This window comes from Bacillus rossius, chromosome 11 (assembly GCF_032445375.1).
Source record: "Bacillus rossius redtenbacheri isolate Brsri chromosome 11, Brsri_v3, whole genome shotgun sequence".
Classification (NCBI taxonomy): domain Eukaryota; kingdom Metazoa; phylum Arthropoda; class Insecta; order Phasmatodea; family Bacillidae; genus Bacillus; species Bacillus rossius.
In genome coordinates this window covers 42,645,147-42,661,700 of record NC_086338.1, presented here as the reverse complement: position 1 = coordinate 42,661,700, position 16,554 = coordinate 42,645,147, and the positions used below count along the sequence as shown (strand labels likewise).

General features: G+C 37.6%; 1 protein-coding gene across 1 annotated transcript in view; it reads right to left on the bottom strand.

The window, feature by feature from the left end:
- Positions 1-2,028: 2,028 nt before the first annotated feature.
- The window catches only part of LOC134536872 (uncharacterized), a 60,274-nt gene continuing 45,748 nt past the window's right edge, over positions 2,029-16,554 (bottom strand). The window contains exons 2-5 of the mRNA XM_063376921.1: positions 15,126-15,359; positions 14,058-14,297; positions 10,205-10,557; positions 2,029-5,503 (exon numbers count right to left, since the gene is read on the bottom strand). Coding sequence (XP_063232991.1) covers positions 4,978-5,503; positions 10,205-10,557; positions 14,058-14,297; positions 15,126-15,347 — 1,341 coding nt within the window. The 5' untranslated portion in view covers positions 15,348-15,359 and the 3' untranslated portion in view covers positions 2,029-4,977. The remainder of the gene's footprint in view (positions 5,504-10,204; positions 10,558-14,057; positions 14,298-15,125; positions 15,360-16,554) is intronic.

Genomic DNA, 16,554 nt, shown 5'->3' with positions numbered 1-16,554 from the left:
TTTGTGAACTATTGGCAAACAACTTTCATCTGAAAGGTATTATCAACTACTTTTTCATTGTCATTTTCATCACATTAGCTCAAGTTTTATTTATATGAATAATGCAAAATGTTAAATGCATAAAAGTCTGAGTTAATATACATCCACGTAGCAAAATTTTAAATTTTTTGCTAACCAAGCCATAATAATTTAATTGCGATTGTCATAGTTGTGACAAAATCAACTCTCTGTATGAAAAAAAAGTTTATGGAAATTCTTGCTTCTTTCAAACAAATTTAACTTTTCTGTAAATTTTATCAGTATCAAAATTTAGCATTGTTTTCTCTTCAGTAACCACATTTTTGGTAATGACTTGATGATAAATAATTCAAGCAAGCTTAGAAAAATAAAGATTGTTAAAGTATAATTTAGTTCATTACAGCAAGCCTGCTCATCTTATGTAAACCGTATATGTATATATATATTTTTAGTGACTTATTAATATCTAATTATGTAATAATTTCGAGAGAAAAAATTCAGTTACTGTGAATTTTTAATGTCTAGTTTTAACAGAATTTACAATCGTTATATAATTTTTTAATAAAACTCAAATAAAATTAAAAATACTCTTGTTTAGGAGATGCATAAGCATAACATACCTAAACAAAATATGCTCCAAGAAAATGTGCACCCAATTTTATACAACACCATATGTACTTAGAATTGAAAAATACTATTATAGGATGGCTATGTAGCTTAAAAAAAAGTTTTGTACTGAACTACTTTTTAAAGTATTTAAGACAGAAGGATAAAGTATATTACCATCATTTCAGAAAAATTAAATTTAAAATTTTTTTTCTCAACTTAGAATGAGCCGAAGCAATAGTATCAGCATTATTTTGGTTGAAATTCACATTATTTCTTTATATTATTCTAGTGTTATTTGTACAGTAATGACCATCTTTTACTTCATGCAGTTGTTTACATTTGGAACAAAAACAACTTTTATTCCATAACAACCATTCTTTTGTTTTAAACAAATTATGTAGCACTATAACTCCTATGTAATTTCTAGGAACTGTGTAAAAACACTTTCTATTAATGAGGCTTTTGTATTGACATGAATTTTATTTACTAAGTTTCACTGTAATACTATTTTTAGTAGTATTAGTAGTAACTCGGTGGGGTGAAACTACGTTAAGTAAGATGGTTGACATCAGATAAGTCCTTTGAACTGTTCAATGGCCACTTGTAAAACTTGGCTGCTGTAGGTTAATTTTTATAATTATTTAAACATAATAATTACTAATTTACTATTAGGGTTCTGGCGAAAATAACGGTTGGATGTATGATTCAGTAATTCAAACCTTCTCATGTCCTCCAAAGGCAGAAGCAATTCCTTGGGGTTGGCATTAACGCTTCTGGCTCCAGGACCAAATTAGATATAAAAAAAAACAGTGCCGACTCTTGGAAGGTCGGACACATCAGTACGCCTTCGTGGCAGTGTTGAGACTCCAATTTTCTCTTCACACGTTGTTCCTCAAGAAGGCCTGTTCACTGCCTTGGAGCTCTCCCGGTCCACCAACCAACACTCATCGAAAACCCTTAAGCCCTTCCCCTGAAGCCAAATTTCATTTTTTTGTATAGATTTTTATTTTCATTTCTTTGAATTTTTATATCTGTTACATTCATACAGGAAGTTCTTAAATCATAATTAATATTTTAATAGTATTTTGGAAAATAGTTTTAAATTTTAAAATTCTACTATCGTTTAAATGCAGCTTCCCCATTGGACAGAAGGAAAGAAAGAGACGGTTCAGTCACCCTGGCTGGGACTGCATGCTCCAGTGTGGCTCTCGCAAGATGCCCAGCCTGACGTCTCTCGACAATGGATAACTTCAGAAGGGTTCTGTTCAGCCAAGCTGTAGTGCACAGTTCTAAATACTGAATATTTATCATGAATTATGTAATCAAAACATTAATGATTATTTCACTGATACCTTACTTAAATTTATAATAACAAAATAAAATAAATGAAATAGGCGTACAACTAGTCAAAATAATAATTAATTTAATTTCATTACATAAAACTATGTAACTCTTTCATGCCACATTCAGTATAGTATCACAATTTCATTATTTATACTAATATAAAAAAGATGATTACAACCTCACTCCTTTAATAAGGTAGGTAGTATTAATAAAATTATAAATGTCAGTAAAGTACAGATAGGGGATACAAAATATAATTTTAAAATGTATGTACATAGTTACTAAGTTTTTATCCTAATTTTAAGGTGAATGTGTGATTAATAGACAAAATCTGTGGTTAAATTGGAGTGGGTTCCTGTGGGAAGAGTAAGCACGCCAAAGGTTTAGGTTTATGCTATTTGCTAGCACCTGTGCATTATGTGGTACCTACTACTATTGAACTGATTTGAGGGGAGTGAAAAGTGCAAAAATTGGGTGTTGGGACAGGACTAAAACTCACCCTAACAGGCTTTTCACCTGTCAGAACTGGATGAGGCACTAAGGCAGGGCGTGCGTAGATGGGGGAACCCGGAGAACCCCAAGAAAACCTAATGATCAAAATAATTTAAAAGACAATTTGTTGCTCCAGAGCTGTAACTAACGCAGCCAACCAGGGAGGTTGGCTAGCTGACTACTCTGCATCTGTTAGAAAGGAAATGGTTGAGAATGGCTCTATTGTGCAGTTAATATAATCCCCTAAATAATAAAATATACCTTAAAATATAAATAACATTTCATATATTCACTAATGTAAAGTTTGCCATAAATAAAATCAAACCTAATTCTTGATTGGTGTCCAGCATCCAACAACAAAATACTAATTCTATTCCAGAATTTACATCCTAAAAACATTAAATTAAATTACAAAGTTTCAAGTATTTGTACTCTCCTAAAAATATTGACTGTTAGTGGATATAATAAACTATTAAATAGAAAAAAAATACAAAATTTTAGTGCTGGGCTCCTGTAAAAAAAAAAAACAGAATTTTTTTTTTTTAAAGGAAGCATTAAAATACGAATTTTTGAATAGATTGTTAATGCATTGGTAAATAATACACTGTTCCCATTGTAAAGGATTCTTCTTTTTGCAAGAAAGAACATATTCAGTGAATGAAATGTGTTCCTGCTTATAGTTTGCCGGAAATAACTAAAAACAAACTGTTACACTTCAGAAATAAATAAAATAAACATCACTTAGATACATATATAGGTCCAGTTTCTCAATTGCTATTTTCTTTCGATACAAGGCAGACCCAGCCAGCAGCTGGAAATGCAAATGACGATGATGATCATAGGCGTGCGCAGGACTTCAGTAGTGGTGGTGCCAGATTACTTAACAGCCTTATCATCCACGGACCCGAGCCTAAAGCGGGGGGTCCGGGGGTCCTCCCCCGGAAAAATTTGGATTTGAAAGCGCAAAATGGTGCTATTTAAGGTGTTTCCGAACAAAAACATTAAATACACAGATGTAAAAATTTTAACATTTTTTATGACAAATTATGGCTTTGAACGTTTTAATCGCCAGGAAAACTACTAAACTATTAACAGTTTTAAGCTTTGTTGAGCCATAAAGTAAATTGCACAAATTGTTTGCACGGAATTAATGCTGGTGGCTTTGAAAAACCGTACTTACATGTTTTCTGAAGACGCCAAATAAATGCTAGAAAAAACATTCTCATATGTTAAGTTTTAAAATCAACAAATCAAGGGAAATTTTTTGTAAAATACATCAAATATGTAAAATATTAAAATAATAAAAATACACAAATCAGAGTGGGCAAAAGTTTTAAACAACAAAAATGTTTTGTTGGCGACTGCATATAAGTAATCGAGTAATCCTTTTCGGGATCCGGCTTTTTAATTTTAATCACCCATTTATACATTATACAGACAGATATATACAGCAATTAACGAACTATAACAACTGTCAACTAGTGAACATAAAATGATAATTAATTAATTAGTGATCCACGTAACAAACACAGGCTGTACTCGTGTACTCAGAACAGTAAACTGATGAGTAAACAGTAAGAGTAAACACTACACAGTAGTGCTACCTGGCGGACGCAGTGGCGTAGCCAGGATTTGTGTATGGGGGGTGTTAAGAAGCATGCCCCTCCCCCCCCCCCCCCCCGGTATTAAAGGGGGGGGGCCCGGGGGTCTTTCCCCGGGAAAATGTGGATTTTAAGGTGTAAAATAGTGCTATTTTAGCAGTTTTTGGTTCTTAAAGTTAAATATTGTTATGGTAAAAATTTTATTAATTTTAATATGGAATTTGTTTGAGTGATGAATAAGAAATTAATTAAAGAATTGGTGCTAAGGGGGGGGGGGGAGGTTGAACTCCTAACACCCCCCCCCCCCCCCCCTTTGGCTACGCCCCTGGGCAACGGCGGCTATTATTCCGTGCGCCTGCCGAGTGGAGTGAACAGTGGACACCGAGCGCGCATTCTATGTAATTCGAGGAGAACTAGGAGAAGTATTTACATTTCAGAAGTTTCGTAGTCGCGGCCCGCGTGTACAACACAAGTAATTGCAACTGGCTTGTTTCCGTGTGTATAGTTGGTTCGATTGATAATTGATATACTGATAGTGTTATGAGCACATATCTGTAACTCGACACAATTGGAAAACATATTTTTTTTTGGAAATAATACGGTTTTTTGTAAGTATGTATTATTTCTGCTTGTAAAAAATAAAATAACATTAACCCTAATGGTGGTGCCAAGGCACCTGTGGCACCTACCGTGCGCACGCCTATGATGATGATGATAATGCAGAATGAAAAACCCTAAAATATTGGGCAGTTTTTGAATGAGACGTCTTGTATTGAAGCTCAGCACACTATGTCAAGGTCCCTTCAAGTAATAAGTTACTGGCATAAAAAAGGCAATGCACGTGATTCAACACGGAGCAGCCCGGGGTCGGACCTCACTTCGCAAGCGTGGCGCCGCAGTGAGTCGGAGGCGCTCAGAGCCGTGTGCAAACGGCCGGGCCGGCGTCCTGGTAGGCGTACCGCCGCCGCTCCAGCCGCGCCAGCCGCGCCGGCGAGTAGGTCTCCGCGCTCTTGAGGCTTACGCGCAGCAGCCAGTTGTGGAGGGGCAAGGCCCCGGGCAGGCGCAGCACCCAGCACATGACGAGCCACATGAGGCGGAACATGAAGCGCTGCCAGAGCGTCATGGCAGCCCAGAGGCGCGGGCAGTCGACGCCCAGGAGCGTGTCCAGGTAGCAGAGCGAGGTCTCGAAGCTGAGGCCCGGCACGTAGTAGCTGATGCCCTCGACCATGCAGCGCGACATGTGCTCCCAGTCGGCGGTGACGTCGCGCAGGTTGGGGCGCACGCACAGGCGGAGCAGGTCCTCGGAGCGGCGCCTCACCTCTGCCAGCGAGCCGGCGCAGAAGTTGTAGCGGTCCTCCACGCCCAGCAGGTAGCCGATTGTGCGCCAGAGGTGCGCGAAGCCGTCCAGCGCCTCGTCGCTGGCGCCCGCCGCGCCGAACCTGCAGACCATTCCACAATGGCGTGGAAACATAGAATCAGATCGCAAAATATTCATTATTCATCTGCTGCTGCACGGAAACGTAACAAATTGTCTACCAATGAGATTTTTTCACAGTTACGAAAAATTAATTTAATCAAACATCTTTTCGAGATACGAAAATATAAAATTACATGTACAAGAAAAATAACCTATTAAGTAATACTATAACACAAAATTTTATTAATACTTGAAATTTTTTTAAACGTTTTTATATTAAAATGGATTTACACTAGGGCTAAATACTTTGCTTCTATTGAATGTCCATATGCAATGTACTCGCGATATTGCGTACTTTACTTGACAATTCCGGATGGGTTCAATATTTGGTACACCATTACACTACCAAGCTTGCTAAGATTTAATAAGTAGAATGAGCATTATAACTTTCTCATGCCAGTGTTACTGAGTTTTTTTAAAAAAACTTGAGGTAACTCATTACAACGACTATTTTAGATTACCATATATACATACATATATTCACCAGGGTAGTTTCACTATAAAACATTTCATTTGGCACACCAAAACATTCGTTATGTCCCATTATATGTTTATAAAAGTGACTATATATGGGTTATGTTCATACATGTGGATCCACCATCTTCCTGTGAAAATTTCGTAGTATGGTGCGCGCACATCGTAAAAATTGACTGATAATTTTTTCTGTAATGTGCCTAAAGAAGTATAGCTTAAAATATATATATAATTCGAAATGACAGAGTACTCATTGCGGACACAAAGCTTGCCTATACAGTTTTATATAGTTAATTTATCAGTAAATCCAGTTAGGGATTATTTTATTTTATCAGCAATTCTAGCTAGTTTCTCTTTGGACTGATGTGCAAAGCTATTTTTGTACTTTGTAGTTGGTAATATGTAGAATTTAAAATGTTCTGCGCAAACTTAAGTTATAAGTTACATTCAGTGGTATCTTATTTTCAGGTATTGTTTTGGACAGTAAGTATTTTGTATTAAATTTCTTTCTTCTGTGTATTTATATGGGCTACTGGGTGGTATGAAAAGGCTGGAAGAGTGGGTGGAAAATAATGGCATGAAAATAAATGTGGGTAAGACAAAAGTGGTCAGGTTTACCAGGAAGAGGAAGATTGACAGGAGAGAATATCGCTGGAGGGGAGACGTGATATGTGAGGCCACAAGTTATAAATATCTAGGGGTGGTGCTGCAAGGTAACCTGGGGTGGGGGGAGCAGGTAGAGACAAGGTAGTCAAGAAGAGCAGACAGGCCCTGGGCATGCTGGGACGAGTGCTCAGGGGGGGAAGCAGCAGCATACGTGACAAGGCCTATAAAACTATGGTCCGCCCCATGCTGGAGTATGCCGCAGCAGTGTGGGACCCATACACGGCAGTACTTGAGAGGGAGCTGGAGGGGGTGCAGAGGAGAGCAGCTAGATGGGTGAAGGGCAAGTGGAGGAGAACGGACAGAGAAGGGAAGGGGGAGTGCAGTACCACAGAGATGATGATAGGAATGAGATGGGAGAGCTTAAAGGATAGAAGACAGAAGGAGAGACTGGTAAAGATATACCAAGTGCTGAGTGGAGTGGGAGGATGGGAAGAGCTGGGGAGACATTTCAAAATGGGAATGCCTAGAAGTAGAAAGGAAAATACTACGAAGGTTTTCAAAGAGAGGAGGAGGACAGAAAGGGGAAAGAATGCGATGTTCGTGAGGACAGTAGGGGAATGGAATAGGCTGGAGGAGGAGTGTGTCGGTTGGGAGTGTGGATCAGTTCAGAAGAAGAGTGCGGGGAAAGTAGGGAGAATGCTCGCCACCGGGCACTTTGTACCCAATTGCAGCTCTCTTTCTCTCTCTCTTTCTCTCTTTCTCTTTCTCTCTCTTTCTCTCTCTCTTTCTCTCTCTCTCTTTCTCTCTCTCTATCTCTCTTTCTCTCTCTCTCTCTATATATATATATATATATATATATATATATATATACATACATACATACATACATACATACATACATATATATATAATAGTATTGATACAGAGCCAGAACTTTAATTTTTAGTATTACAATAGTAGCAGACATCCATGCTAGCCTCTTACAGTGTAGAGAGTGGGATGTTAACTACTATGAGTATTGTTTTAATTTTTGGATTGTAGAATTGAAATTTTTAGGTTTAGTGGGAAAAAAAATTTTTATAAGCCGTGATGGAAGACCTTAGTTTTCAGGTATTGTATGGCTTTGTTTTTTGAAGGAATTATTTGGGTTTTATGCAAATTCCTGCTCTGATTAGAACACCAACATAGAATATTGAAGTGCATCAAGCTATAGTAATATCGGTGTGTAAATTTTGCAACTAAATTAAGATTTGTTTTGCAGGCATACATATGTGTGGCTGCGTTAATGGTTCTATAAATGTTATAACCATTACTAGAAGAGATTGGTGAGCCTTCCTATTTTATTTATTAGTAGTAATTTTGGGACTGAATCAAACAGGCATTTTAGAATTGCTGAAGTATTGCTATTCAACTATTAAAATATTTGAATGAACTTCATCTGTTCCATTATTTTTCACAATACTAGCACCACAGACAATATTTTGTTATTAAACTCTAACATTTTGCAGATTTGTGAGTTCAGATCTAGAAGTCCTAGGGATTAGTTTTGTCCTGCAAACCTCTAGCTAGTCGTGCACAAAAATATATATATATTTTTTTATATAGTCTGAGATACATTATAAAATATAGAAAGTTTTTTTTTAAATATAGTGACTACAGACCGTTCAGTTAGTTAAAATAATATACATTTTGTTCTATTCAAGCAGACTTGTAGAAGGTCCCGATGATAATTTGATATTAACTATAAATAAAACAATTAAGGTAAGATCTTAATATTGACACTATTCTGTTTTTTTGCCCGTACAGATTATGTGTTGTTTTTCTGTTTTGTTTGTTTCTTATGATATAAGGGTTATATTTATTGTACATGTCCTACACTAAAAGTGCCAATGTGTTAGTGATATAAATGAATTAAGTTTTATCACAAATTGATACTAGATTAATTGCACACAATTTAATAAAAAATAAGTGTGCGTATAGCAGGCCAAGATCACAACTGACCATGCGACACCTGTGGGAAATTAGTTCCTAATCAAAGTCATACTTTTAATTTCAGCCAATGAAATTTCGCGGTGCATCCGACATGTGTTGGTAGTGTTAGTAAATAATAAACTTTATTTACTACCAAATGTTTATCCTACGACATCTGACCAGCAATTTGTGAACATACTTTTTTCAACATACATATAAATTAATATGGGTTCTGTAAAGTAGTTAGTTTGCCATTCTACCCACTAAATATTTATACATTTTATTTATATTTATTACTAATAACTTTCTATAAGTGGTATGTACAATAATTCATTTTTTAAAGCAAGAATTACATGTACATGAACATTGTAAATTCTGTATGATTTCTTGCCACAATATTATTGATAATAATGTAACAGTTCTCTATTCCTGCAAAAATGGCATCTACTCTTCTTACATTGACTGTTGCGCCATGCATCCGTAATAAAATAAAATATTTTTTTTTCCCTCCTACGCGCATGACTTCTCACATGTACGCGACCGTCCTGTGTGTTTTGAATCAGCAGGTTTGAAAACATTGTAGGTCAACGACCTACTGTTACTGGTACTGTTATTTTGTTTCATTTGTGTACCCAGCTTTAGCCATGGTGCAGTAGGGGGAATCAGAGATTAGGTAACGATAGCCTACAGATGGAACACAACTGAAGCCATTTTTTTTTCTTCCTGATTTTCACATACCAATATGGCGGAAATTTGTTTAAATTAGTATCAGCTGTTCTAGCATGCTTTTGTTAATGACTGTAGTTGAGCCATTTGGAAGAAAAATAGATCAAAATATTACTGGTTAATATATTTATATTAAGAATATATTTATATTAAGAATCCAAAACGAATATTCATAATAAAATTGCAATGATGTGAGTTGACATTTTTAACCTCCGATACAGGTACAGCTGCAACATTGGTGCATGTAATACTCTGAAATCCCCTTGCCCCTTTATGCTTCACCCCCTTCGTTAATCTGCATGTTTACCGAATCTCCGGGGGCTAGACAGGGGTGGGAGACAGGGTGTCCACAGTTAGTTCTTTCGTACTAGATCTAGTACTTTTATAACTTTTTTTTAGTGGTTTAGTACAGATCTAGTACATTTTTTCTTTAATATAATAATATTATTGTAACTCCAATATGTTTTATTATTAAGCGTAATTATTTTTAAAAAAAAACTATGGAATTTATGCGTGTGTGTGTGGTGTGATATTTTAGTTCAAGCCTTGACAATGTCATAATACCTTCCTAAATTGTTAAAAACCATATATTTTTTATAATTTTTCAATTACCACTTCATATACAGGCTAATCCCTGTTCAACACTTTGTCTGTTTTTGTTGTATAAGTGCGCACGCATGACACAATTTATTTAAATATAAAATATAGACAGAGATAGAGTGATATATTATAATTTAGTACTTTTTTTTTCTAATCTAGTACTTTTTTTTTCTAATCTAGTACTTTTTTTTTTCCGCCTAAGTTGGAACGAAATATATATATTTTTTTTCCTTGCGGACACACCCTGGGGGGGGGGGGGGGGGGAGATGAAGAGCTGAGCATGCACCTGGCCGGGTACACCAGCATGAGCCCCACGAAGCCGAACTGCGTGAAGGCCATGTCGGCCTGGTTGACGAAGAGGCGGCGGTCGCGGGGCCGGCTGTAGACGAGGCTGGCCGAGCCGAAGGGGCAGGCGGCCGCGTGGTCTCCTCGCACCTCCGCCAGCAGGTCGCTCCACAGGGGGCCCTCCAGCCCGAGCGAGGAGGGGGAGGGGGAGTTGGAGTTGAGCTTGCCGCGCACAGCCGCGTGCATGGAGCGCACCGCGCGCAGGTTCCTCCTGGCGGCGCCGTCCACGGCCCACGGGTCGCCCTCGTACCACGACCGGACGCGCGTCACCGTCGACAGGTAGCGCCGGAACGCCTGCGCGAACCGACACACAAAGTCTGCTACCTGCTCGCCAGGGCCGGCGCAACCATACAGGCGAACCACGCAACCGCCCAGGGCGCCAAGTAGGTAGCTGGGGGCGGCGCAGCACGACACATAACAGCTGATATGACATGTTCAACTATCATTGAAACTAGACGAAAATGGATTTTTGTAACAGTTTGGAATGTTTATATTGATATTCAAGTAATTATTTAAAGTCCACGGTGACCTGTTTATGATTTGTAATAAGTAAAAAAGTTAAAAAAAAAAAAAAAAAAACCAAGCCTGCTTCATTTGATTGTTGACAAAATCTTAGGCTTACGTGATGTATTTTGAGGCAAGGAAAATTTGTTTTTTTGGGTGTCCGGCCGTGGGGGGGGGGGGGGGGGGGGGGGAGGCATTAAAGTTTTTCGCCTAGGGCGCCAATTTACCTTGCACCGGCCCTGCTGCTCGCTCGGCGAGTACACATTCACAACACACTAGCACAACCAACAAACTGCTACCACACTGTTGAAAAATGTTCACCTTAAATTTACGAAGAGCAGGTTACAAATCATCCAGGGATCTTCCGTTAATTCGTGGACACAGACTTCGCTTACTTTGAACTAGACTCTTGGTATATTAAAAAAAAATATTCAAAAACTGGTTAAGTCTGCAGAAATAATACATACTTTTCTTTAGTCCTTATGCGTGTTTACCTTTGTTTAGAACAAAACTGACAATAGAGAAGTCAAAATACGGTGTAGTTTTATTACGAAGATTCAGTTGTTCATTTATTTCAGTTAAATTCTTCTTTGAAAGGTCTGTAATTTTACTGTAATTTCTAACAATGCATTAACACGCGTTTGTGTTTGATTATTTATTTCGGAAGTGAAATGACAAGTACTGGTTATGGCTGCTTTGGCCTTTACATGTTCCATTTTGTGTGTCCATTTGTAGAATTTTAGTGAGCGTGCATACTCAAAGTTTACCTGAATTTTTATTTAGTCTTTTTTGATGGTTTTAGTAAACCAGTAAATTGCACCATTGAGATTAGTTTTACGAAAGCTTTGAACAACAGTCAGATCAGTTTCTAGTTCCTCAAGCAAATGCTTCAACAGTCTTTGCCAGGAATGGCACTTTAGGTCGGCCTGGATAATATGGAACCTCGGTAAATACTTTAATTTTGCTTACATGATTTTGCCCCTATTTAAACTTTGTTTTAGATTTTTTTTAACATTTTTGTTTTTAGACATCCCTTTGGTAAAAGAGCACAGTTGTGATTACTTGTGTATTTAAGAATTATTTAATAATCTTTAAGAAAGTGTTTAAACATGTAAACGGTACTCCCAGCTGGTTGTTTTGAGTTGTGTTTAGATACTGAATTGGTTAGTAAGTAGTAACCATAACCCAACCACGGGGGGAGGGGGAAAGCTGATGGAGAGTAAAACCAAAGTTCAAAATGTTAAGTTAAAATAACCATTTAAAATCAGGTCTTTATTTAATAAACAAATATTTGTTATGTCAAACAATAGGCCACCTTTTACTGTGCAGTAGTAAAGTTTATTTAGGCTGTTATATCAAGTAAGGAAAAAATCCTCCGTTCATTAATATTGAAAATTAGTTTACTTAGTGAATTAGAGTAAAAAAGTAAAGTTTTTTTTAAATATTTTTAATAGATGCTAATGCCAACACAGACAAAATGCAGTTTCCTAATGGTTTTGGTCATTGACTTGTAAAATTATTTCAGAAGTGTTGGCTTCGCATTTAAATACAAAAAAATATATATATAGGTCTGCTATTTAAGCCTTAAAAAATGTATAGGAGTTCTCAATAGATAAAATTCTTGTGAATCTAAGTCCACCATTATATTGTTTGAAAATCATATTCAAATACAAAGAAACAATGAGTAGTATTTACAGTGGGAAACTAGGTCAAGTCATAAATGCCAATTGTAAAATTAAGTTCACAATCGAGCTCAATTTACATACTGTTATGCAAGAAAACAAGGAAACCAAAACGACATCCTGTTCTGTGTGTTGTTATTTATTTATTTTCTGTATATATAAAATTGAACATTGTTGCAAGTTAAATGTGAAACATGTAAAACAAACTTGTATGTATTTTTCATTTTAGTTTTGAGTATTATACCAACTAAGGTAATTATTCAATTTTTTTTTTAACCTTCAAAACTATTTTGAACCAAGTTTTAAGATAATAATTATATGGTTTAAAATTAATTCAAACAGATTTGATACTAAGTAAATTTTGAAAAAAAAAAAAAAAATTAGTTTCAGCTCCTGTTTTTATGGTAATAATTTTTTTTCATCAGTAATTGTTTCAGCTAAAGTTTTAGATAATGTTTAGGATTCATACAATAAATTATAATGGATTTGATTGTTTACTTTCAATCTTTGTTATTTCCACCTCTTGCAGTAATGTTTGGTTAGATAAAAATTTATTTTAACAAAAGTTTTAGACAGTATTTAGAAAGTTAAACAAAAGTAAGAATAAATTTGATGGCGTACTTATTACAACCCCAGGTTTTTCTTTCCCCTTGCAATAATTGTTTGTATTATCAAAAATTGTTTCAGACAAAAGTTTTAGATAAAAATTATAATATTTACAAATTAATCGGATTTTATGGTATGCTTACTCCGGGAGCTATGAATTTAATCCCCTTTTCATCCACCCTTTTACAGTGGTTGGTTGTATCAGAAATTTTTTCAGACAAATGTTTAATGTAATGATTGTAGGGTTTGCAAACATTTTTAACAGATTTGATAGTGCGACTACTAATGGAGTTACGAGCTTTTTTGTCATTAAACTCCTGTTTATTCCACCCCTTGCAGTTATGGTAGGTCGTATTAAAATTATTTTAGACAAAAGTTGTAAACTCCTGTTTATTTCACCCCTTGCAGTTATGGTAGGTCGTATTAAAATTATTTTAGACAAAAGTTGTATATAATAATTCATGGTTTTGCAATAAATAAGAATGAATTCAATAGTGTACATGGTACGAAAAATATGGATTTATTTTTAATCCTACCCCTGTTTTTTTTAAACCCCTGCAGCAATGGCTAATCTTATCAAAAATGGTTTCAGATACAAGTTTAAAATAAAAATTATAAGATTTTAAAAAACAAAAAATTGAAAATATTTGATGGTGTGATGTCTAAGGTAGGAAGTTATCAATTTAGTTTTAAATTTTAACCCACTCTTTAATTCACCTTTTGCAGCAATGGTTAGTTGTATCAAAAAAATTGTTTTAGGAAGAAAAAAAAAGTTTCAGATGATATCCATAAGGTTTACAAACAAATGGAACATTTTTAAGGGCAAGGCTCTGAACTGGCGCGCATTGGGGAAGCTATGAAATATGAGCGGTGACCATGACGTTTGACGACGGAGAAGTGAAGATGAAGGTGCAATCGTATTGTGAGCCCGGGGGGAGGTGTGTGTCTCGACAGGACAGTTGTGGCGGGGAGGGGGAAGGGGGGGGGGTAAAGGGGGCTGACCTTGAAGGGCGTGTCGGACTTGCGGGTGGAGATGAGAGGCTGCAGGCCGTCGGCGAAGGAGAAGAGCACGAGCAGCGACAGCATCTCGGCCAGCATGAGGCCGAACAGGTAGTCGGTGGCGAACTGCTGCCCGCGGCGGAACCGGGCCTCGTCGAACCACTGGGGCCGCGAGTCCAGGGGCGCCTCCGAGTCGCCCCACGCGTCCATGGCCTCTGTCAGCGCGCCCCAGTACTCCGGCGTCTGCGGTGCGCACACACACACAACACGTCGTGCTCGCCTCCGCTGCAGCGCCTCGCGAGACCGGGTAACAGGAGCAATAGTGTCCAACATTGTTTTGAAACATAATACAGCAATATATATTATTATATACAATAATTTTATATATTATATATAGGGGCGCAACAACTAAATTTCCAAAGGGGGGGGGGGAGGGGGGGCAAAATACCTTTTTATAAAGAATCATCGATCCCCTCTATTGAAGTGGGGGGTTCAGGGGTCCTCCCCCGAGAAGATTTCTATTTAAGGTGGAAAATGGTGCTATTTAAGCAGTTTTATTATCTAAAAATTGATTAGGCCTACACAGCACTTTATTTGCTTCCGTTTGCCCCCATTTCATGGGGTCAGAAGGGGGGGGGGGGGGCAAAATACCCTTGCCCCCCCTGTTGTTGCGCCTCTGATTATATATAATAATATACAAATAAATAAATATATATTTAAAATATAATAATATCCACTTTTGATCCTATTAACCCCTCTGATCATTTTCCACCCCATTCAGTCTAATTTCGAAAATAAAGTTACAAACATTAAAAAAAATCTTTTGTACTATGATAAAACAGTATTATAGATTTAGGCTTTTGTTTTTTTTTTTTTTTTTTTTTTTTTTTTTTTTTTTTTTTTTACATTTATGAATTTTTCCCATGCTGGACACTGCAAAACTGAAAATGGCGTGTGTCCAAGAAATTTTGTTATATTAAAATTCCCCATTGCGTTGATAGTTTATAAATGATGCGAAATGGACTGGTGATGCAAGTTGCCGCTAATGTTTTGATCAGAGCCGCGAGGTACCTCGCCTCCGGCGCCGGCGTCCTTGAGCGCGGAGGCTAGGCCCTTCCTGGGGCCAGTCTCTGTGGTGTGGAGGTCGTGTTTGTTGTCCTCGCAGTTCGGAGGCGCCCCTGCGGCGGACGGAGCGGCTTCCCGCGGCGCACGGTCGTGCTGCGGGAAGTCTACCCCCGAGTGCGCAGGCGCCGGCTCCTCGGGCTCGGGCGCGTGGTGCAGGTCCTCCCCCATGCCTGCCAACTCCTGGCGGGGGGAAAAACAATATATACATGTGAGACATTCCCCGGACCGCAGCAATGCTTATATATATATTTTTTAAGTGAAACTTATTTGGGCGTGATCGGAGTAAAAATTCAAATTATAATTATTAAGAGACCGGAAAAATTCGCGGATTCATTTCACGACAGCCTGAAATTCAAATAGTTATACCTCAGTGCTGCCTCTGATATTGGCTCACAAATCACCTGGACGACTCTGGGCCGGTGAGAAAACACTCGACCGAAGCTGTATCGAATCACAGGCCGCTACGATGGGGGCACCTCCACAAGACAGCAGCCAATGAGAGGGTGACATTTGACCGAGTGTACATAGTAGAACTATAAAGTTCATCCTAGAGGTCATTGAACCCGCGAATTTTTCCGGTCCCTAATAATTATCAAGGCCGAATTCAACGTCTTCGTAAAATTTTTTGAAACGTTTGTGACGCCAAAGGGATATAAGGAGAGCACTTACGAGATGAGGTTTGAATTAAAAAAAAAAAAAAGTATTTTCACTTCTATCACGTGTACATAGTTACGCGCACTCTTTTAGGTAGATTTCGAAGAAAGACTACCTATTGTAGCCGTTACCATGGTGCGACTTCTCTGTGTTTACGTTTGTTTGCGAGTATTTAAAATGCCTCCGCCGACTGTGAAATATGCGCTGTGATTCGTTTTCTCAGTGCTAAAGGCGCGACAGCGACTGAAATCCATTGTTAGATCTGTGATGTGTATGGAGAAATAATTTTGACCGATGAACGGAAATGGGGTAGAGCTTTTAAAGATGGACACTCTAATGTTTACAGTGATGTACGATTTTCTGTCCTTTCTGAAGATTTGGTGCAGAAAGATGAAGAAGTGAAACAGAACCGACGTTTTACGATTTCGTCATTGTCTGAATGATCGTGTGTTCGTCTGTGCTGTTTGTTAACTTTTCATGACTAAATTCTTGTGCTGTCTGATATTTAAATTTTGAATGTATTCGTCTGTGCTGTAATCGTTGTGTCCATTTATTCGACATCAGCTGATTTAGGCTTGTTATCTGTGGGTTTATGTTTTCTTTTGTATTTCTTAGTATGCATTCACGGATTTTACCGTGACAAAAAGTACAAAACTGCAACGGCGTATGTCCAAAAAATTGTAAAAAACCCTTAATTTGTAGCGGTAAACCTGGACGGTGC